General features: G+C 37.1%; 1 protein-coding gene across 2 annotated transcripts; it reads left to right on the top strand.

Annotated features, from left to right (window-relative positions):
• Positions 1-1,075: 1,075 nt before the first annotated feature.
• Positions 1,076-5,525, top strand: LOC121753787 (protein GET4-like). 2 transcript variants are annotated; one of them, XM_042149041.1, is made up of 13 exons: positions 1,076-1,175; positions 1,523-1,635; positions 1,809-1,888; positions 2,071-2,149; positions 2,780-2,861; positions 3,100-3,256; positions 3,844-3,934; positions 4,193-4,276; positions 4,521-4,567; positions 4,787-4,915; positions 5,002-5,086; positions 5,187-5,270; positions 5,369-5,525. In XM_042149041.1, exons 2-13 carry the CDS (start codon positions 1,588-1,590, stop codon positions 5,384-5,386), a joined length of 984 nt encoding a protein of 327 aa, XP_042004975.1. In that variant the 5' UTR covers positions 1,076-1,175; positions 1,523-1,587; the 3' UTR covers positions 5,387-5,525. The 2 variants fall into 2 exon arrangements, with proteins under 2 accessions (XP_042004975.1, XP_042004976.1); XM_042149042.1 differs by lacking the exon at positions 1,523-1,635 and having other exon boundaries at positions 1,091-1,175.
• The last annotated feature ends 17,476 nt before the right edge of the window (positions 5,526-23,001 follow it).

The raw sequence follows: 23,001 nt of genomic DNA, 5'->3' as shown, positions 1-23,001 counted from the left end.
ACTTCTTTTACATCTCAAAAAGTCAAAAGGGTCCCACCTACCAGTACTTCACTTCATTTATTACACACTCCAACTCTTTTCTTAAAACTCGTACCATAACTAAAAGGTACTCCTACACTGAGACGGAAGGACAATTAATTACTAGAATTTATTAGTTTAACGTTCTAACTATTTTTTTCTAACTAAAAGATCAAGAAAAATGTAAGAATACAAATTAGATCGATTAAGGCCATCCACAATAGCGCCTAGCGCACCGCTTAGCCTAGCGCCGGCGCTAGGCGGTGCGCTAGGCGATCTATTGCAACCTCCCAGCCATTTCCGGAATTAAAAACCGCCTAGCGCTCGGCGGTTCCGTGGCGCTAGGCGGTGCGCTGGGCGATCCGCTCGGCGCTATTGCAGCGTCCGGATCGCCTAGCGCACCGCCTAGCGCGATTTTTTTTCGAAACACTATATATACGCGCCTTGCACGTCATTTTCATTCGCACCACTTGTTTTAACGAGTACTCTCTCTATCTAAATTTCTGTACAAGATCAACAACGGTAAATGGATCTCAACAACGAGCCTACTTCAGGGAGTAGCGGGTCTCAAGCTCAAACTCCCCCGGTCCCGTGGGAAGTGGATGGAGTCAGATGCCACCATACTACAACATGTATCCGTGGCAGCAGATGATGCCCGGGATGCCAGCCGGGGGGGTTTCCGGCGATGCCGGGGTGGGCATCCGGGATGCAGATGATGCCCGGGGGGTACAGGCGACGCAAGGGATGCCGGGGGGGTACCGGCGACGCAGTGGATGACGGGGGGATCCCAGGCGACACAGGGGACGCCGGGGAGTACCGGCGACGCAGTGGACGACGGGGGGATCCCCGGCGACACAGGGGACGCCGGGGGACGTCTATCGCCCCAGTTTTGATTTTTCGACTGGAGGATTTTTAGTGTTGATGATGTGGGAGGAGGAGTTTGTGGCTAGGCTATGGCTGAGCTGTTGCTAAGCTATTCCTACTGTGGATGGCCTAAAAAACTGTGGATGGCCTAAAAAAGAACGAGGAAAGATGACCGAAAATTAGATGAAAAACATTTGACAAAAGGTAGCTGAATTTCAATCCTTCGTTGTCCCGTCTTGTTACTCAATCTGCGCCTTCTATTCCTCCAATTCGAATCCCTAGCTCCAAATTAGGTAATTTCTACTTCCTGATTCTCTCTGTTCTCTTCTTCCCATTGAGAATCAAGGAATTCTTCTTTGCTGAGATTAATCGTCTGTAATCATGTCGTAAATGCTTCCAAATTTTGATATATGCATCATTGTAGGTTGCTAGCTCTTGGTGTTTGTAAAATGAGCTACGGCAAATTTTGATTTTCGCAGTTTCTTTTAAGTATCTTTTGCTAATTGATTCCAATGCACATTTAAGATCTTTCGCGCCATTGCAGGATGCTAGTTCTTTTGTTAATTTGAATGAAGTTTTTACTGTTCCTACTTATGAATTGATATCAGATTGATTATTCATCAATTTTGCAATGCCTCAGGGCTTACTTCGAAGTAAACAGAATTGTTCCTTTACTTGTTTTTCTGGAAAAGTTCTTTGAAGAGCATGTCACGCGAAAGGGCCAGGCGTGTCTCACTTGCACCATCTGACGAGGTGTTCCTCTCAAAATTAATCTCCTCTTATCTCTATATCAACAAAAGAGTTATGTGCTTATGCAACTGTAATGGTGCTGTGCAATGTGCATCTGCTTTAGCTTGTAAATGTCTTGTTAGTTCGCTTTGTTCCGTTTGTTTCCGGCTCTTATATTTCATAGCTCTCAATTGCAGACAATTGAGAAGATTAAGAAAGTTGCAGAGGAAGGAAACTTCTATGGCGCTCAGCAAATGTATAAGTCTTTTGGTTGTAGGTATGATAGTTAAATCTCTACTGGGAAAATGAATAATATGGTTTCCAACAGATGTGGTGATGTTCAGGAACTTAGGGGGATAATCTTATGTTTGTGACTTATAATTATAGCCAAGTCTTGCCAATGTTAATACACTTTTACGCCTGATAAAACTTAATCTTATTTCTTTCAATTGACTGCAGGTATGCTTCAGCCTACAGGTACTTAGAAGCCTTGGATATTTTTCACTCAGGTGCTTGCTTACAATTAGCTAATGGACAGGTCCGACTTGTGTCTTTTTGTGATATTAATCTAATATTCTGTAGCATTTAGCTGAGTGTACCCATTTAAGACATTATATCCACTGATTTCTTTCTAGTGTTGCAATATGCATCTATGTCAAGCCTTTGTAAAATCCCCTAAAAAAATTACCCAGAAAACTTATTATAAAAATGGTTTTGTTTTAACTTTTAACACAAGATACTACAAATGGGTGTTCACTTTTGAGGATTAGCATATATATTCTATGCATAAATATAGTATAGACTAGTAACTAATCCAATGTCTACAAGGATATATTGGAACTTTGGGATATCTCAAGGCCTTTTATAATTTCTATCATTTGTGCTTATTTTGATTGATTAATATCCATTGAAATGGTAATATTGGATGAATCCTATTAACGAGGATAAAAATACTCAATCATGAAAAGTCAATCTCCCTAAGTGATAATTATTAATGCTGAAAACTATTCAGTAGCATAAGAAACTTCCAGATGTTCAGTTAGATTTTATTAAGCTTGGAGACCTCAAGCTCCATGCCTTCTTTATTTTTCTAAAGAGAAATGAAATGATATAATCTTCCTATATTACCTCAAGTTGGAACTCTTGATGAACTATACACTCAACTCAGGTTACATGCGGTGCTGAGCTTGCCGTCTGTTTTGTGGAACATCTTGTTAAAGGAAACATCCCTTATGGAGATGACACTCTTGGTCAGTTCCGTCTTTTTGGTTTCTTATTGTTTCCATCACCAATGTTTTTTACTACTTATCCAATGACTGTTGGAGATCTATCCTGATGTTCCCTTCTCTACTTCGATGAATTAGATGACTTACTCCCCTTTGTGTTTGGTAATTAGTTCTTATCAGATTAAGTGATAAACATTTGTGATACTTCTGTTCTTTTTTTTGGCTTTATCTTACATTACATAGAATCGAAGAGTTTGTGCAGATCGTATCAGGCAAATTTACAAGAAGTTTCCACGAATATCCGTACCACAAAATTTGGATCTGGGAGATGATGTTGATATGCAGCAACTTGCTGAAACTCTAGGAGCTGCAAAAACACGTGCTGAGGGTTGTTCAACATTCTTAAGAGCTGCTATCAAGTGAGATACCTGTTTAATTTCTTTTCCATTTTCCATCACTGAATTAGTCTTTAAAAGCAATAGAGGGAATTTGTTGTGTTTCTAGAAGCAACAGACGATAAGTTTGAACACTAGTTGACAAAGGGGTCAAGCTGTCTAGGTAATCTGTATTTGAATTTTGAGTGAAATTTTATTCTATGTATTTATTACCAGTATCAGTAACGACTGTCATGAATGGTGAGTTTCTAAGCTGTCAATTTTAAAGTTATAGTACAGCATGCAAGGACAGATGTGTTGCAATTGAACAATATTTGATTATGGAGGGAGTTTTTCCTATTCTTCCAACATCAGATGATAAAAAATGTAAATTTGCCTCTCTATGCATTCTATAAAGGGGTTCTTATTTCTTAGGTCTCCTTAGGAACTGTTGAACTGTACTTGGTTGTTTATGTTAGGCCATTGTTATGGCTTGGAAGAATTTTTTATTTTTTATTTGGTTATGCTTTGGTTGTATCAAGGCATATAATATCAAGATTTGTGGTGTTTTTGCTTATTATTATTTGTCCTTTGATCAGGATGTCCTGATAAATTTATTATCTTCTGAACAGGTGGTCTACAGAATTTGGAGGGCCAAGGAACGGATCTCCTGAAATTCATGACATGCTAGCTGATTACCTATATACTGAGTCTCCTGAGTTGGTAACTCTTATTTCAATATTTATGCTATTAGAGAATAAGACAGTACTGTTTGGCGATTATTCCCTTGATCTCTCAAACCATCTGTTAATCCACTCAGTTTTAAAATATGATGTTTTCTTAAGTCCTCCCCCCCCCTTCAGTCTCTTCCTACTTTGTGATGATTTTTTATGGTACATGATTGATTATGATAATATTAGACTCGAAGCAAATACTTCCTGGGAACTGTATGGGTTGTGTAAAATATTGTTATTGATGCAGGATATGTCCAGAGTGACGTATCATTTTGTTCGAGGGAGGAACCCGAAGAAGTTTGCTTCAACTCTAGTCAATTTCATGGGCAAGGTCTATCAATCTTGTTCTGAATTTTGACCTCTCTTGCCAATTTAATAAAATTTACAAATTTTATTTGCTTTGTGAGTTACAAGAGGAGTTAATGGAGCATAGGCATTATGAGATGAAAGTACAACTTGTTTCTGTTTTATATGTTACAGATTTTGTTGTCACAAAATTTTATGTTATATGAAGTGTTACAATCAGATTATCTATATCTGTTGTTACTTATTTATCTGGAAACTTCTGAATGTAGTGTTATCCAGGTGAAGACGATCTTGCTGTTGCACGTGCAGTTCTGATGTAAGTATGCTTTGGATGAAAATATAAAGTTAAAGTTGTTAAACCATTTTTCTATTAGTAGTTGTACTTTTGAAATTCTTTTCTGAAGAAATATGTGATATGCATATTCACCTATAATTTATATAACTGACGACCTTGTAGAATCTGGTTATCAATTCTCCCATTGAGGTTCACAGTACCTCTAATTTGTGTACATTATATGATCGCCTTTTGTTTTAGGTACTTAGCTCAAGGTAATCTCAGAGATGCTATCGTCCTTATGGATGAAATTAAGAAACAAGAGCAATCTCAAGGAGTAAATATACCTCAGTCCGACCTAATGCAGTTCACCAGTTTTCTTCTAGAAACGTAAGTTGGATTGATTTGTCTCTCATTCTTGCATGAGTGCGACCAAACAGACAAAGCTATACATTCTTTCTACATTTGTAATGCAGGTTGCAGAGAGATGCTTTGCCTCTTTTCAATATGTTGCTTGACCGTTACAGGCAAAGTATAAGCAGGGAACGTCTCTTTAATGAAGTATGATATCTCCAGTCGCAGTAATTTAACTATCCATATATCCTCGTAAATTTGTCCTAATGGATAATCATTCTTTTCTGCCGTTGACATAACGTATCAGTTGCTTGATGAAATTGCGGAGAAGTTTTATGGAGTACAACGTAGAAATTCCATGCCAGGAGGAATGTTTGGGGAAATTTTCAAGGTAATACCAACTCTTATCACTGTTCCCATTGATCTGCATTGGATGGAATATTCTTGTATCTCAACTTTATGTATTTATAACATTACTATTATTTGCAGATGATGGCAGGAGAATAGTAACTTATGGTAGAATTGGTGCAAGTCAATATTACTCTAAAGTTGAACTTTAATACGATAATTTTTTCTCGTTATTGTTATGAGCTCGTTTAGTTTGAAAGATTATATCTCATGATTGAATAGGTATCATGTTGGTTCATGATTGAATAGGTACTATGAGCTCGTTTAGTTTGAAAGATTATATCTCATGATTGAATAGATATCATGTTGATTCATGATTGAAAAGGTATTATGTTGGTTCATGAGATTGATTCTCACATCTTAATCCTAGATGGATAATCATATGATAATGAGTCATAGCAACTGAATAATATCCTAGTGTACCTTTTGGTGGTGTTCGGTTCCCTAGATAATTTAGTCACAAGATATAATCTAGGATAAGCCAAGATTGAATCTTGGATTAAAAAAAGGTGTTTGGTTGGAATGGCAATTTTAATACAATTCAAGGCATATTTAATTTAAAATATTATATAATGCTAAGATAATGTGACTAAGATACCCTTTAAACTTCCCAGACATTCTAATACAATGAATTTGCTAATTAGAGCATCCACAACCGTGCTCTTGCCAGCGGCACGGTTGTGGGCCAGACCCCACTTTTTCTGTCTACTCTCTGGCAAGAGCACAACACCCACAGCTGTGCTCTTCCGCAAGGACGAGCACAATTAATTTAAAATTCAATTACACAAAAACATTTCCATAATACTAAAATTCATTAAAAAAAACCACAATAAATATTACAAATTACAAATAAAATAAAAAGACATAATTAAAATCCTAAAATTAAAAATTACATAATTAAAATCCTAAAAATTAAAAATTACTTAATTAAAATACTAAATTAAAAATTACATAATTAAAATCCTAAAAATTAAAAATTACACAATTATTGGCTAATATTACCCGAGGAAGACTACGCATCCGGTGGCACCAACCTCAATTGTTTTTGAAGACCCAATATCATGGTCTCGTGCGTTTGAACAATCTATCCATCTCCGCCGGTGAGTACGGTGTGCGGACACCGGCGCGAGATGGAGGAGTCGGAGTTTGGGAAGGGACGGGAGGCCTAGGCTCCGGTGTCCACCCGTATCGCCCATCGGAGCCACCTTGGTCGTCGACCGGGTATGGCCGGTAGCCACCCGGAACGCCCGAATCTTGGGTGAGAGGAGGGGCCAAATAGTCCGTTTCCGGACTAGGAAACGGTTGTGAACCCGAACCATTCGGGGTTCCAACCGTGGAGCCGCTGGGTTATCGTCGTGACCCGGACATCAGTGGTGTTGTACGTGGTGTGAGAGAATGAAGATGAAAATGGATATGAGAGATTGAAGATGAGAATGGAGATGAGAAAATGATGATGAGAATTAGGGATGTCAATCGGGCCAACCCGTTCGGGTTGTCGGGCCATTCGGGTTATGATTTTTTCGGGTTATAAAAGTTCGACGCTAACCGGCACTCGCCCGGCAAGCGGTGGCGCAACTAACCCTTCATAAACGCCAACTCAAATTCCGAGCCACCTTCATACACAGGGAGGGGAACAAAGCGACGGATTTCCTTGCGAAAATGGGGCTAGTCCAAGACAGTGGTCTACGAATGCACTACAACTCAGCACCGAGAGAACTGTTGGACTTGGTTAGATTGGACGAGATGGGAGTGTCGCACATCCGATACCTTGACGGGAACGGGCATTAAAGTTGATAATGAGACGATGGGAGACAATAGTGACTAGCTTTTTGGTTAATTGTATTTTGGGAAAAGAGTATGATGAGGTCCGAACCTTGTGGGATTGGACCGCATACTACTCTTGATTTGTTACGGCACACCACTTTGGGTGTGGCCACGCCTTGTAATTACCGCCTTTGGAATTATAGGGATGAGGGACCCACGAACCCTCCACCGTAGAGGTGTTTGATAAAAAAAAAAAAAAAAAAAAAAAAAAAAAAAAAAAGAACTGTTTGAAGACAGCAGTAACATCACTCTTGTTATTAAGTAGAAAAATCCAAGTGAACCTGGAGTAATGATCAATAAAGGACATATAGTATGAAAAACCATTCCTAGATTTGACAGGAGATGGTCCCCAAAGATCACTATGAATAAGGTGAAGAGGGGAATCATATTCTGAAAGAGAATTAGAGTACGGCAGTCTGTGGGACTTTGAGACAGAACAGGGAAAACAAAGAGTAGGATTTTTCATTTCATTGTAGAAGATATTACAACTATTTAAAGCAAACTTGACTACATCAAGAGTAGAATATCCCAGTCTATTATGCCATAAGGACAAATTTTAACTAGAAACATGAGAAGAGCTACTGCTGTTGGAATTGAAGTTAGCCAAACTCAGGGAATGAACTGCTGGAAAGTCTTGACCGGAAGGTGATTTGGAGCTAGTGCTGCACTTGATTGGGGAATGATCTACTAGAAAATGATAAAGGCCTCTCTCAAGGGTTCCTTTGAGCACAATTGCCTTGATGCTCAGATCCTTAACAAGACAAAAGTTTGGGTGAAATTCAAAAAAGACAGAATTGTCTTGTGCAAACTTAGACACACTAAGCAAGTTTTTAGTTATATTAGGAACATGCAAGAGGTTTTTAAGATGGAGTTGTCTGGAGAAACCAGCTGAATGAGATTTAGAAGTAGATTCTCCAACATTAGCAATTTTAACACCATCTCTATTACCAAGCAAGAAACTCTTACCTCCTGTGTACTCTGAGCTGATGTTGAGATTGTGGAGATCATTTGAAACGTGATGGATGATGAGCCAGCAGCATAGATAAATTCAGATGGAGCAGCAACAGAGAAAGAGCCTGATGGAGATCTTGGAACAGACTGGACAATATGAGCTGAGGGATTAAAATAGCCTTGTTGTTGTTGCTGTGGTGCAGTTCCTCTGAAGTTGGCTTGAGGTGGAGTGTAGTTATGTTCAAACCTATACCAGCATTTGGCTGCAGAGTGACTGAAAGAGTAGGTTTGTGTCAGGTGTCGTGTCGAGCACAGGATGTATCCTACTGATCAGGATGGAACCCCAGTTATGCCTGAACCTGGTATCAATAATTTCTCAACCCACTTCTACTGACTAGTATAGTGGGCGTAAGGGTCGAATCCCACAGAGATGAATGCGCTTTGGGAATTGTGGTGATATTCTGGAGAGGTTTGGTTAGCTACCACGCTTTGGGTTGAGACTTATCTAGACTGAAATTTAAGATGATACTCTACTGACTAGGAGGTGTGAAAGATGTTTGACAGGCATTTGTGTACGTGAGAGTGGGGAACAAGATATTTAGGAATATGTGGAAGGTACGAGTTTACTATAAAAGGCTAAACGGAATATCAGAGGGAAAAGGTAGTTAGGTGACTAGGCCTACAGATCTGAAAAGTAACAGCTGAAAAGTAAATGACAAAAGTAAAAAGTGGTTAAAAAAGCAAAAGTGGTCCCAAAGTTAGATGGAGATGTTATCTTCTTCAACATGAATCAAATCAGATCAGCGAATCCAGAATTATCACCATAGAAACACAGATTAACAACTTCATGAACACAGATCTACAATTAAAACATCAAATCAAAAGATCAAATACTGAAACTGCAACTAAACTTACTAGGTGACATGCAAGGTGGCAGAAATCACGTAAACTAGGCTTTCACACTTAACCATTTCAGATCTTAAATCTAACAGCTATCTAGACTTGCAAACTCAGAGAGATTAACTACAGAAAAGAAAACATACGATTCAACACTGGAAATTACCGCAACGATTAGATCTAAGCTATCTAGGCAGAAAAGAACGAAATCAAACAAGAATCGATGCACAAAAACAACTTCATATCATAGAAACGTTGGATCACAACTAAGACTTCAAGGTAAGCAAGTATTGAAAGTGCAACAAATCCAACGTAAGAAAACAAAGTGCGATTAACTAAGAAAGCAATAAAGATTGTTTTGCCACTCCGGGTGATCAAACTGTTAACACTACGAAGCGTGCTGACTGGAACGAGAGAATGGAACTCCGGCGAACTGATGATCTTCAAGTGACCATGGCTGTGGCGAGGAACGAGAATATGAAAGATAATACTGAAGGATTGATCTACCGAAGAAAGATTGCTAACTAAGTGAAGGAATTGATGAACTAATTGATGATGATTCTCTCTCTAAGTGGCTTCCTTTTATAGGGAGGCCTCCCTTGATTTTTAGGGTACACTTCAAACATGAAATGACTCTTTTGCCCCCTTGCTTGCGGCTAATCTTCCCAGCTATCCTTCTTCTCCATCTCGAGCCTTTTTAGCATGCATACTGGTCAGGATAGCAACATCCTGACGCCCCTTTCACCTGAATTCTCCTAACATTCCCATACTGGCTAGAACACTTCCCTGCACACTTTAACAACTGTTTTGCAGATATACTCCACTTATGCACATTATACTGACCAGTAACCAAGGCCTAGAATACGACTTATCAGTGACCAGGTTTTTCACACAACTGGCACAAAATTTTGTTGTTGTTTCCTCTTCCAAAACCTCTTCCACCTCTGCCTCTTTTCCCTCTTCCTCCAAAGCCTCTTCCATTTCCAGATTCAAATCTGTTGTTGTTGAAGGGCTGATCTCTTTTCTGGCCAGATTGTTGATGAACAAGGTTGAGGGTTGGTTGAGATCCTTCTGAGCACACTGAGTGCGCTCTAGTTGTTTCCATTCTAGACTCAAAAGAGCAGAAATGCACTAACATCTCCTATATTCCATGGATATGTTCTTGAAGTAATAGCACACACAGCATGATCATATTCCTGGCCTAGACCTCCCAGAATGTGTAGAACCCGTTCTCCCTCAGAAATTCTACATCTAACAGATCCTAACAAATCAAATTAAGTTCTCATCTTACCCAGAAACTCAGTCACGGTGAGACCTTCTTTCTTCAAATTCTGCATCTGCTGCCGATATTGCATTACTTTGGCCGTTGAGCAGCTTGCAAAGTTTGTCTCAAGCGCCCTCCAAATGTCCCTTGCAGATCTGAGCCTCACCACTAAGGTTAAGGCTTTTTCAGACAGTGAGGATAGCAACCATCCAGCCACCCTTCTACCCTGTCTCTGCCATGCTACAAAAGCAGGATTGATCACCATTGATTCACTCTCTTCATCAAGGATCTGTCTTTCTGGAGGATCTACTTCTCCTGTGAGAAAACCCTCAAGACTGTAGCCATAGACTGCTACATCTACTTGTTGCCGCCACATGAGAAAGTTTCCATCATTCAACTTGACAGAAATTGGAGGCAATTGGGAAAAGATAGGTGGCAGTGTTGCCAAGGGAATGGACTCATTGGCTTCGGCCATTTTGATTTGAGAGATAACAATGAAAAGGTTGAAGAAGTAGGAGAGATAGTATCAAAATGATCCTGCTCTGATACCATGAAAATGTGCAATGAAATTCATGAAGAAGAAAGTATACTACAGATTTGTGAACAAAGTATTTATGTGGAATCTACTGTTTCGATTCTTGAATGTAGAGCTCGATGAGCTAATACATATATCATTCCATTCGAACAATCTAGATCCCAACTCTAATAAATCATTGTACAAGCTAAAGAAAGATTATAGAGTTTAATCATAACAAACTAAGCTTAATCATAACAAACTTCGCTAAAGTACTTTCTTCTTTAACCCTTTGATCAACACGTCTCTCCAAGTGGTACACAAGTGGTCCACGACCTTAGCTGTGTCTTCTGGTACAACCACGAGCTTGGCACGAGTGAGATTGATGACTTGTTTATCACGTGCATCTTGCTTTGTTGCCATACACTGATCACCATGGTTAGTAATCTCAGCATTGCACGCAGCAGCTTGATCAACTTGGCATGCATCGGCTTGATCAACTTTGTTAGCAGCAACTTGATCAACTTGGCATGTGGCTGCTTGATCAACTTTGTTAGCAGTGGCTTGATCAACTTTGTTATCACTTCCAACAATATATTCATATAATATATACTTTAATGAACGAAGAGTTTTCGACTATGAAGATAATAGTTTATGAACAACAATAATATTTAGGGTTTGTTTTAATTCATAGTTTAAATTAACTTGCAGCAAGAATATCTGGTTTAGGGCACAATTTTGAAATTATGTAATATACGACATAGAAAAATTAGTATTAAATAAATAGTCTAGACGAATATGCCTAAAACAATTAGATAAATTGCCAAAAAAAACAGTTAGATAAAAATCATGACAAGTTCTATCAATTTGTTAGAAAACAGTTATAAAAGTAATAAAACCTAGAGAAATTTTTGCAGATCAAGATTTACATGGGGAACAGACAGATGAATTGTCTGTTTGGAAGGAGTCAATCAAAAACGAAGTCCAAGCTGGCGACGATGGCCAAGCTCGCGGTCTCTAGAATCGCAACCCTAAAGAAATACTTCACATATCTTGGGATGGAGGAATCTTGGAACGGAGTATTTACTTTCTCTAAATATTTGTTCTTTTTATAGACTCTGAATATCTATTCTTGAAATAACTTTTACTCCTATGTTCTTACATGACAGAGGTCTTAGTTTTAATCAAATTGTATCTGATTTATCAGTCCATTGCATAAGACACCATTTTGTTACGTTTTCATTCATAAAATGGATATAACTTTTTGACGGCTATACAACATTTCTAATAAATGAAAAAGATATATTATCTAATCCCTCTTGTTCCATCTCCCTCAAGTCTCCCATTCTCAAAATAGGTGACTTATATTTCTTTTTAGTTTTTAGGATTCCTTTGTCAGTGACTCATTTCTTTTTTTAGTAAAAATTCTCTCTTATTTTATTCTTTCACCTACTTTATTATCTTCACTCTTCTACTATTCTCTCTCCATACTTTACTCTCTTTAAATATCAATCATTTAAATCTCATGCTTAAAAGAAATACTTCACATATCTTGGGATGGAGGAATCTTGGAACGGAGTATTTACTTTTCTTAAAAATGAAATATACCTTATCAAAAAGTAATACATTTCAAAGAATCATAAAAATAAATAAGAAAATGTATCATTTATTCACTTTCTAAAAAAAATATATCCTACTAAATATAACACATTCCAATGAAAAAATATATATAAATTAAATAATAGTATAAATCACATTAAAAATGTAAAGTTTAATATCTTCTCAGATACCTTCCCCTTTAAAAAGAATTTTCATAAAAAAAGATAATATAGAAAGTTATATGACTTACCTCTTCCTTTGGAGGTGCTTTTAGTATTGACAATAAATTTGAATCTAATATAGGGGCACACTATGGTTAATAAGTGAAATTCTGTCAAAAATCAAAACAAATCTCAGCCCTTAGATCCTTAGATTGGATAGTTGTGATAAGTTACATTATTAGATTAAGATGCTATATTATTAGTCAAGCTACATAGTTAGACTAAAATGCTACATTATTTTACTAAAATAGTACTCACATCATTAGCCAAGCTACATTATTAGACTAATAATCTACATTATTAGATGACACGTGTCATTAATCTAACCGTTAGATCACAAGATCCAATAGACTAGGATTACAAGTGTTTTGATTTTGAACACTATTTAACTTATGAATCTGAATACATTCCTCTAAATTATATACTATAAGTCTGAAATGAATTGGCTTACAAAATCTGATAAATTACCCTGAATTGATTTACAAATATGTTACAAAGTTTCATTTTAGCAAATTTCGCAATTGCAGTCGGAGGAAAAATTGTGCAATATGGGTTTCGAGCTTCTTAATAGAATTATTGATTAGAAAAGCAATTTTTAGAATTTGACTCCCTACCATGGAAGGCGAGCCTGATTATTTTTGAGGAGGATGATACTATATAAAGTTATTTTCTTAGGGTTAAAGTTTGGTTATTTTGTATTGTTTAAATATTATAGAAGTATTAGATTGTGACATTTCAATGAAGATTTCTATTTTTTGGTAATTTCAAATTTTCGATTTAATAAAATAATTATAATATTTATCATTTTTTATTTTCATGAGGCAACGTTCATGTTTTGTAATTGGGTACTCACTCCATTCACGATTTAGCCTACCATTATCGGATATCATGTTGGGTGCCATGTGGATATTGATATACTATAAAAGTAAAATAAAATCACGATCTCTCTTTTCTTCAACCACGGTTGGTTGGAACTTGGAAGACAATATTGGACCAAGCGGGGTCCCTTTTTCATTTTTACTTTCTCGATCCACCATTTAAAGAACCATTTTGACTTCACGCTTTAAAAAATTGTTTAACTTTATAAAAATAAGTAAAGAAAGAAAGTGAATGGAATGGAATGGAATGGAATGTGAGACCCATTTAAAATATTAGTTTTATATTAAATTATAAGCGTAAAAAGATTAGTAAAATATGAGGTCCATATACTAAAAATGAAATGAAATAAAATAAATGATTATATAAATCGTGTACAAAATAAAATGGCAAAAGTGTCTTTAAATCGGTGAAAGAGGGAGTATTAAGTATTGAGATTGTATCACACACAAAAAATATCTTTTCTCTATATATATAATCCTTCTTTTAAATATAATTAATTTGTAATTTATTGAGTTTTTTTTATAATTTTTGAAATAATAAATTACTTTAATTAATAATAGTACCCTCTTCGTCCAACAATAGAAGTCACATTTAGTAAGAGCAAGAGATTTAAGAAAGATAAAGAATAGTGGGTTGAAAAAGTTAGTGGAATATAAGGTCCATTTTTTTATATTGATTTTACAATAGAACGTGAGTAAAATGAGATAGTGGAATATGGGACTAATTTATCATGGTAAAAGAGAAATGTTACTCTTATTGTAGGATGAACATAAATAGAAATATGTGACTATTATTGTAGGACGGAAGTGACAAGATCTATTGAAACGCAAATTCAAGAAATGCAGTGGAACAAAATGTGTGTCTTAGCAAAAGAACTGTTTGTGCAATGGTTGTGTCAGATCATGGCTTTGAGCTTAGAGCATCCACAATAGGGCGGATGTCCCAATAGCCTGGCACACGGACATCCCAAAAGCACCTTCTGCCACGTCGTAAGAACATCCCACTGCATTGCCACGTCATAAGGACATCCCACTGCACAATAATAGCCTAGCACTAGGACTAGCCGACGCCCTAGCCAATAAAACAAATTGAAAAATACGATTAATTCATTCTAAACCAATAAACTAACTGATTTCAATCGGATCTGCTTTTATGCCTTGTTGCTCTGCACTGCAAGAAATACAAAACCATGCTTCAACGGTATATGCAATAGTGTGAAAGATGGAGAAGTAAAGACAAAGGCAGTGTGCATAAAGGAGAAAATGGTTGTGCATGAGAAGAAGAAAAAGAGCTTGCATGTTATGGTGTTGAGCTGAGTCAACGTCGTGTTGGCAGTGACTAGACGCCTAGTCATCATATAGTTAGTTAAGAAGTTTGTTATGAAGTTAGTTAGGAGTTAGTTGGTTTCATAAAAATATCTAGCTCTGTGTATAAATAGTTAGCTAGCTACTTCATTGTAACTTGATTGATTCATCAATGAAGATATTTTTCTTCTCTTTCAATCCTTGTTCCATATTTTTGGTATTATGATTTTTCACATGGTATCACTAGAAATTTAATCCATCTATCGCTTCCGCATCTCCTTTTCTTTTTCCACGATGGCTCGCAACACTCGTGGTGCAAATGCTGCTCACATTCATCCAATGGAGGATGTCTCGAGTCCATATTACCTTCATTCAAGTGACAATCCAAGCTTTCAATTGGTTCCTCATGTGTTAACTGGTTCGAACTACATTAATTGGAGTCGATCAGTCACCACTGCTCTCTTAGCTAAGAATAAGCTTCCTTTTGTCAATGGAGCTCTTCTTCGACCGACCGAAGACGATCTATTGTTCCCGGCGTGGCTCAGGTGCAATTCTATGGTTGTCTCATGGCTTCGGAACTCAATCTCAGCTCAAATCTGTTCCAGCATCATGTACATTGATAATGCACATGAGATCTGGTCTGATCTGCGCGATCGCTTCTCTCAATTGGATACAACTCGCGCCTATCAATTGAGGCATAAGATTATGTCTCTCACGCAAGGGCACGATGACGTTAACACCTATTTCACAAATATGCGGATTCTGTGGGATGAATATCGACATTCTCAACCGATTGCCTGGTGTATTTGTGGCACTTGCCGATGCAATAGTGCATCCAAATGGAACACATATCAAGAGGAAGAAAGTAGCATGCAATTTCTGATCAGGCTCAACTCCAGTTTTTCTCAGATCCGATCGAGTATTCTATCCATGATTCCTACACCTCCTTTATCCAAGGTTTTCTCTCTTGTTTTGCAGGAGGAGAGGCAGACAATTGATGGTAATGTCTCTCCTACTATTGCTCATCCTCCTACTGCCTCTTCAATGAGTGAGCAGTTATACTCTGCAAATGCTACTCAATTCTACAATAAGAGTCGGTTGTGTTCTCATTGTGGCAAGACTAATCACACAGTAGACACATGCTTTGCATTCCATGGATTTCCTCCAAGTTTTGGCAAAGGAAAAGGGAAATTCAACACTAAGGATAGAAGTTTTCCAAGTCTGTGAACTTTGTGGAGAACAACTTTGATGATTCGTGCAATGGCTCTACTCCTATGCCATCTGCTTTGCCATCTGCTGATCAGTGTCAGCAACTCATCAGTCTACTGCAATCTCAACTTGCTGCTACTGCCACTCAACTCTCACCATCAACATCTACACCACTTTCATCTCCATCTTCAGCCATACAAAATTTTCCTTCCACAAACTCCTTCACAGGTACTATATCTTTCATTCCTTTCATTGCTTCAGTCACTACATCAAATCCACATTGGCTCTTAGACACAGGAGCCACTCACCATGTTTGTTGTGATTTGTCAATGTTTAACACACATTCTCCCATCAGAAATGCCTCTGTGCATCTTCCAAATGGTGCAACTGCTTTAGTTACACACATTGGTTCTATCATTCTGAACTCACACATTACTCTATCATTTGTTCTCTGCGTACCTAGTTTCAGCTTCAATCTCATCTCCATAAGCTCTTTGACCTCCTCACTTCCATGTACTGTCATTTTTACTCACAATTCCTTTGAAATTCAGGAAGTTTCTCAGGCAGTTGTGATTGGGAGGGGTAGCTGAATAGGCAATCTATACACTCTAGAGCTTTCTGATTCAGAAGACAATAAAGGTTCTTCCATTTCTTCTTCATCTTCTTCTTCTTTTTCAGTTGTTTCTAATTCTTGTCCTACTTTTGCTGTTGTTCCCTCTGTTAATCTTGTTGCTAACATTGATGTATGGCACAAGAGATTAGGGCATTTATTCTATAACAAATTCAAATCCATGTCTGATGTTCTCCATTTCTCAAATAAAAACATTCATTCCCTGTGTGACATTTGTCCACTTGCAAAGCAAAAACACTTATCTTTCACAAGATCAGACAGCATAGCAGAGAGTTGCTTTGATCTTGTTCACTGTGATACCTGGGGTCCTTTTAATCCTTCTACTAAACAAGGGTTCAAATACTTCCTCACTTTAGTAGATGATTGCTCTATGTTTGTTTGGACTTTTCTAATGAAGAATAAGTCACATGCTGGGGCCATTTTACCTCAATTTTTCAATACAGTTTTGACTCAGTTTGGCAAGAAAATCAAAGCCATTCGTTGTGACAATGCTCCTGAGTTCAATATTCCTTCCTTATACTCTTTTTTTGGCACTGTAATCCAACATTCATGTGTTGAAACTCCCCAACAAAATGCCCGGGTAGAAAGGAAACACCAACACTTGTTAAATGTTGCTAGGAGTCTGTTTTTCCAATCCATCTTGCCCATTCATTTCTGGGGGGACTGCATTCTTAATGCATCTTATATTATAAACAGAATCCCTTCTTCAGTGCTACCAAGTAACTCATCTCCCTTTCAAATACTTTTCCAGAAAAATCCATCATACTCCCATTTAAGAGTAGTTGGATGTCTCTGCTATGCCTCCACTTTGCAAAGAGGCAGAGACAAATTTTCTCCTAGAGCAAGCAAATGTGTTCTCTTGGGATATCCATCAGATTTCAAGGGCTATAAATTGTTGGATTTAGTGACTATGCAAGAATTTGTCACAAGGGATGTTGTTTTCCATGAAGATGTCTTTCCTTTCTGTCATTTATCTCCATCTCAATTTCCATCTTCTGAAAACTCAACAGAATCTTCATCATCATCAGCAGAATCTTCATCATCATCTGCTGCTCTTTCATCATATCCTGAGCATAATCCTACATCTCCCACACCTATCTGCCCCCCATCCCCTTCTTCTCCAGAAAATACCTTGTCTAAATCTGGAAGACAAATAAAGCCACCCTCTCACCTCACTGACTTTATTTGCAATTCTGGGAGCTCCACTTCTCTTTATCCAATCTCCTCATACTTCAGCCTATCAAAGCTCTCTCCAGAATACCTCAAATATATCATCATCATGTCTTCTATCTATGAACCAACCACATACAAACAAGCCTCTCAATACCTTGAGTGGCAGCAAGCAATGCAAGAAGAATTGTCTGCTTTTCTGAGAACTGATACTTGGTTCATTACTGTTTTACCACCGGGGAAGGTTCCTATTGATTCCAAATGGGTCTACAAAGTAAAATTCAATCCTGATGCATCAGTGGAAAGGTACAAAGCTAGGCTTGTTGCCAAAGGCTTTACCCAATTGGAAGGTGTAGATTTCCTAGATACATTCTCACCTATTGCAAAGCTGACTACTGTCAAGCTTTTGTTGGCTCTTGCTGCTGTTAAAGGATGGTCTTTGACTCACCTTGATATCAACAATGCCTTTTTATATGGAGACTTAGAAGAAGATATATATATGACTCTTCCCCCGGGCTTCAAGGCTGACTGGCAGACTGTTGAAGGGGCAAATTCCCAATCAACATTAGTTTGCAAGCTCAAGAAGTCTCTATATGGTCTAAAACGGGCATCTAGGCAATGGTACTTGAAATTCTCTCAAGTCTTGAAAGGATTTGGTCTGCAACAGTCTGCATCAGACCACTCTTTCTTCTTTAAGCATGATCACACTGGTTTTTTTGGCATAGTTGTGTATGTTGATGACATTCTAGTGGCCACAACTGATCCAGAAAAGACAGAGAGCTTCAAAGAGTTTCTATCTCAACACTTCAAGTTTAAAGATTTGGGAGTTCCTAAATATTTCTTAGGAGTTGAGATAGCTAGAAACAAGAAGGGAATAATGATTTCTCAGAGGAAATATGTCATGGATCTGCTGAGGGATACTGGAATGATGGGATGCAAACCCTCTGCAGTGCCTATGGATCCTCTAAAGAAGTTAAGAGTAGATTCAGGGAAGCCTATGGAAGAAGCATCGAAATATAGAAGGTTGATTGGTAGGCTGCTGTACTTATGCATTACCAGACCTGATGTAACATTTGTTGTGCACAAACTAAGCCAATACGTGGCTAGCCCTACTGATGAGCATTGGGAAGCTGCAGAGAAAGTCTTAAGATACTTGAAGGGATCTCCTGGCCATGGATTATTCTATTCTAGCAGCAGCAAACTGAACCTCAGTATATTCTCTTATGCAGATTGGGCATCATGCCAAGACACAAGGAAGTCAATGACAGGCTATTGCCTATATCTTGGAAGCTCTTTGATTTCTTGGAAAGCCAAGAAGCAGAACACCGTTTCCAGATCGTCTGCAGAAGTTGAATATAGAGCGATGGCACAAGCCACTTGTGAAGTGGTCTGGTCAGTAGCACTTCTGGCTGACTTTGGAGTTAGAGTTGAAAAGGTTGTCCCCTTATATTGTGATAATCAATCAGCCATACATATATGTTCTAACCCGGTTTTCCATGAAAGAACTAAACATATTGAGATAGATTGTCACACTATGAGAGAAAGGTACTTAGAAGGAGTGATCAAGCCTTTACACATCAGAAATAATATGCAAGTTGCTGACATTTTTACCAAGCCGTTGGGGCCAATGTCTTTCCATTCTATACTGAGCAAGATGAATTTCGAAAGCCTCTACAATCCATTTTGAAGGGGCATGTGAAAGATGGAGAAGTAAAGACAAAGGCAGTGTGCATAAAGGAGAAAATGGTTGTGCATGAGAAGAAGAGAAAGAGCTTGCATGTTGTGGTGTTGAGCTGAGTCAGCGTCCTGTTGGCAGTGACTAGACGCCTAGTCATCATTTAGTTAGTTAAGAAGTTAGTTATGAAGTTAGTTAGGAGTTAGTTGGTTTCCTAAAAATATCTAGCTTTGTGTATAAATAGTTAGCTAGCTACTTCATATTTTTGGTATTATGATTTTTGGCAAATAGTTTATCAAATGAACCATCCAAGATTATGAGAAACAAACAGAGATAATTATTAGCAGAGGCCATGCTCCATAGACGCCATATCCAGCGTTGATCCAATATCCGTGAGCACGTAACAACTAAAGTGTGCGCTCCGACAACCACATAGGTATCATTCAAAGTGTTATTGTTTTCTGATCTTCAAGACCCTCCTAGTTTAGAAACATCAAAACTTAATTCCAACACTGCTCTTTTTCTTGCATTTTCAACATGACTGAAACTGCAAAAACCAAAGAACAATATCATAGAGAGACAAGCAAATAAATCATTTCATCAAAGAAGCTAAAGTTCATAACCATTGATCTTATACTCAGAAAACAAGTCAGATCAAATCTACTCTTTTAAAACAAACAATGCCATCAAATGCTTGGATACTAGGCGAGAAGGTCTCGTTGGATCACAGTTGATCAATAGAGCAGCCTTCAAATATTCAAATCTCGCAGCTTTCCGATCTCTTTTCGGATGAAAATTTACAAGACGAGAGCTTGACTGAACGGATGGCAGAACTACTTAGTAATTTCTTCAATCAGTTCGCGTTCAAGCGGAAACTCAAAACCCACAAAAAGTAATGATTTTTACCAAATACTTCCATCAAATTCGCATCTTGTAGCCATAATTGATAGAACTAAATTTGAGGTTATTTTTATTAACACAAGACAGAACTCACAAAGATCCAAAATACTAACTTGGATTATGCATAGCATGAGGGAGGATGGACACATTAAGGGAAGTTATTTTTCTGTAAAGACACAAACTTATATTTTTCTCATTTTTATCCGTATTTTTAAAACTAAATACTCCATCCGTCCCAACTAAGTTGAGTCAAAATTTTTGGGTACGAAGAATAAGAGATTGTGTTGAAAAGTAGAGAGAAGAATAAAGTAGAAAAAAATAAAAAGAGAGTAAAGCTGGTGATAGAATAAAGTAAGAGTAATTGAATATTTTATTTTTTATTAAAAAACAAAACGTAGTTGGCACATTTTATACAACTCAATTAAAAACCAAATGTACAGGTACAGCTGTCACAAAAAGATGGCATGAAACTCTCATTTAGATAGCACCTGTGTTTAATTTAATGCTCAATATCAGATGAAGACATCTGCTGAGTAACCGACACAAAGGGCCACATCATTCACACAAGAATGAAACAAAATTATGTTAGCTGAGTGACAAATTATGCAAACTTTCTCAATTGGCTACATATACACCTTGTATGAGCTGCTAAGAATGGAAAAGAAAATGGCTTTTAATCACAGAAAATAATGCACATTTCTTAATAGATTCTCTTCCTCAAATCCATATCCATTGAAGAGGCCTCTTCAAACCGATGGTCACAAAAAACATAAAGACTAATCCAACAACTGTTGCAGTTATGCTAACATCAAACTACCCCACCCCCACCATTTAAAGAACCTATTGCTATTTTGGATTATCCACCACTTTTGGTATGCGAACCTCATATTCCACCAACTTTTTACACTATCAATCCAATATAAAAAAAATACTAATAGTAAGTGCAGTGAGAAACCAATGGCTAATAACACTCACCATTTATGATGTGAATGCAATAAATATCAAACAGAAGCCAGTTGGCATGGGTGGATCAAAGAAGTAATGTGCAAAATAACACTCACCATTTTCCTAAGGGTGGGAAATTATACCGTAATACCGGACTTACCGTATCGAAAAAATACCGAAAATACCGATTTTTCGGTATACCGCAGTTTCCGGTACGGTATGATACCGTACCGCAGTGTTTCGGTACGGTAACGGTATCATTTTTTCTATACCGCGGTATACCGAAACTTCGGTATATACCGAATCCACGGTATACCGGTATACCGTGGTATACCGGTATACCGATATATATATATATGGGGTGTGATAAAATACAAACTCTCTAAAATACAAACTATACAAACTTTAATCATACTCACTTAATACAATTAATCAACGGTTAATATAAGAGATTTTTCTAATGTCAACATTTTGACATCGAAAAATCAGAATTTGGACACCCCCGTCGACAGAATTTGTACACTCCGTACATCCCCCGGTGACAGAATTTGTAGATTCCGTTGACATAATTTGTACACTCCGGTGACAGAATTTGTACACTCCGGTGACATAGTTTGTATAGTTTGTATTTTAGAGAGTTTGTATTTGATCACACCTCTATATAAATATATATATATATATATATATATATATATATATATATATATATATATATATTAAATATGTTGTAATATATATATTATATTAAAAAAATTTAATACATCAATTAATACAATAAAATTAAACATTCAAATGATAATTTATTCAAACAAATTCGAAATTAACCTGAATTATTTTTTTATCAACTCATCCTATTAAATATAATAAACACAATAGCACATAACACCGAAAGAAGATTGGAAATACGATATCGGGAATATGTTTCAACAGAGCAAATTTGAAAGAATTTGTATTAACTCACACCATTTAGTATATGATTCTTTGTGTAATGTCATATTACAAATACACAAAGTAATTAAAAAAATTATTTTATTCTTCGTCCCACTTCATAAAATGTCAATTAAAAATATGTGCAGCTGAAAATGAATCAAATCTTTTAATTAGTATTTAATTCATTGTATGTTATCTTATTTTATATACTACTTAAATTGAAGGATGAATAAATAAGATACTGATCAGTCATTCTTAATTCTTAAAACGAAATAAATGTCCAATTTAAATTACTAACTAGTGTCACGCTCGTGCGATGGACGGGTCATTTTAATTTCTTCATATTTATTTCATTATTGTGATTATGCTCGACTATTAATAAAGGTTATCAAATGCAGGGTCATCTTCAACAATTTTTTGTGGAATTTTGAGAAATGAAGACAACGAGGTTGCAAGAAATGAAGATAATGTTGTTGATCATGACTTCATAAATTGTTTTAGATTTGAATGTTGAAGTTTTATTAATTTGAATGCTATGAACAAGATTTGATTGTGATGAAGTTTTATTGTTTTGAGCTTTTTTAAATAGTTGAACACTTGAATTGTTATTTTAAATATTTTGGACACAATAAGGTTTTTTTCAGTATACCGTTACCGTTACCATACTGTTATTACAGTATACCGTACCGTACCGTGTTTCGGTATACCGTTAAAAACGGTATACCGTAATAACGGTATGGTAACCGGTACTTTCCGGTACGGTATGCGGTATGGCACGGTCGGTACGTTATACCGTACCGA

Source organism: Salvia splendens, chromosome 11, assembly GCF_004379255.2.
Source record: "Salvia splendens isolate huo1 chromosome 11, SspV2, whole genome shotgun sequence".
NCBI lineage: Eukaryota > Viridiplantae > Streptophyta > Magnoliopsida > Lamiales > Lamiaceae > Salvia > Salvia splendens.
This window is presented reverse-complemented; position numbering and strand designations above follow the sequence as displayed.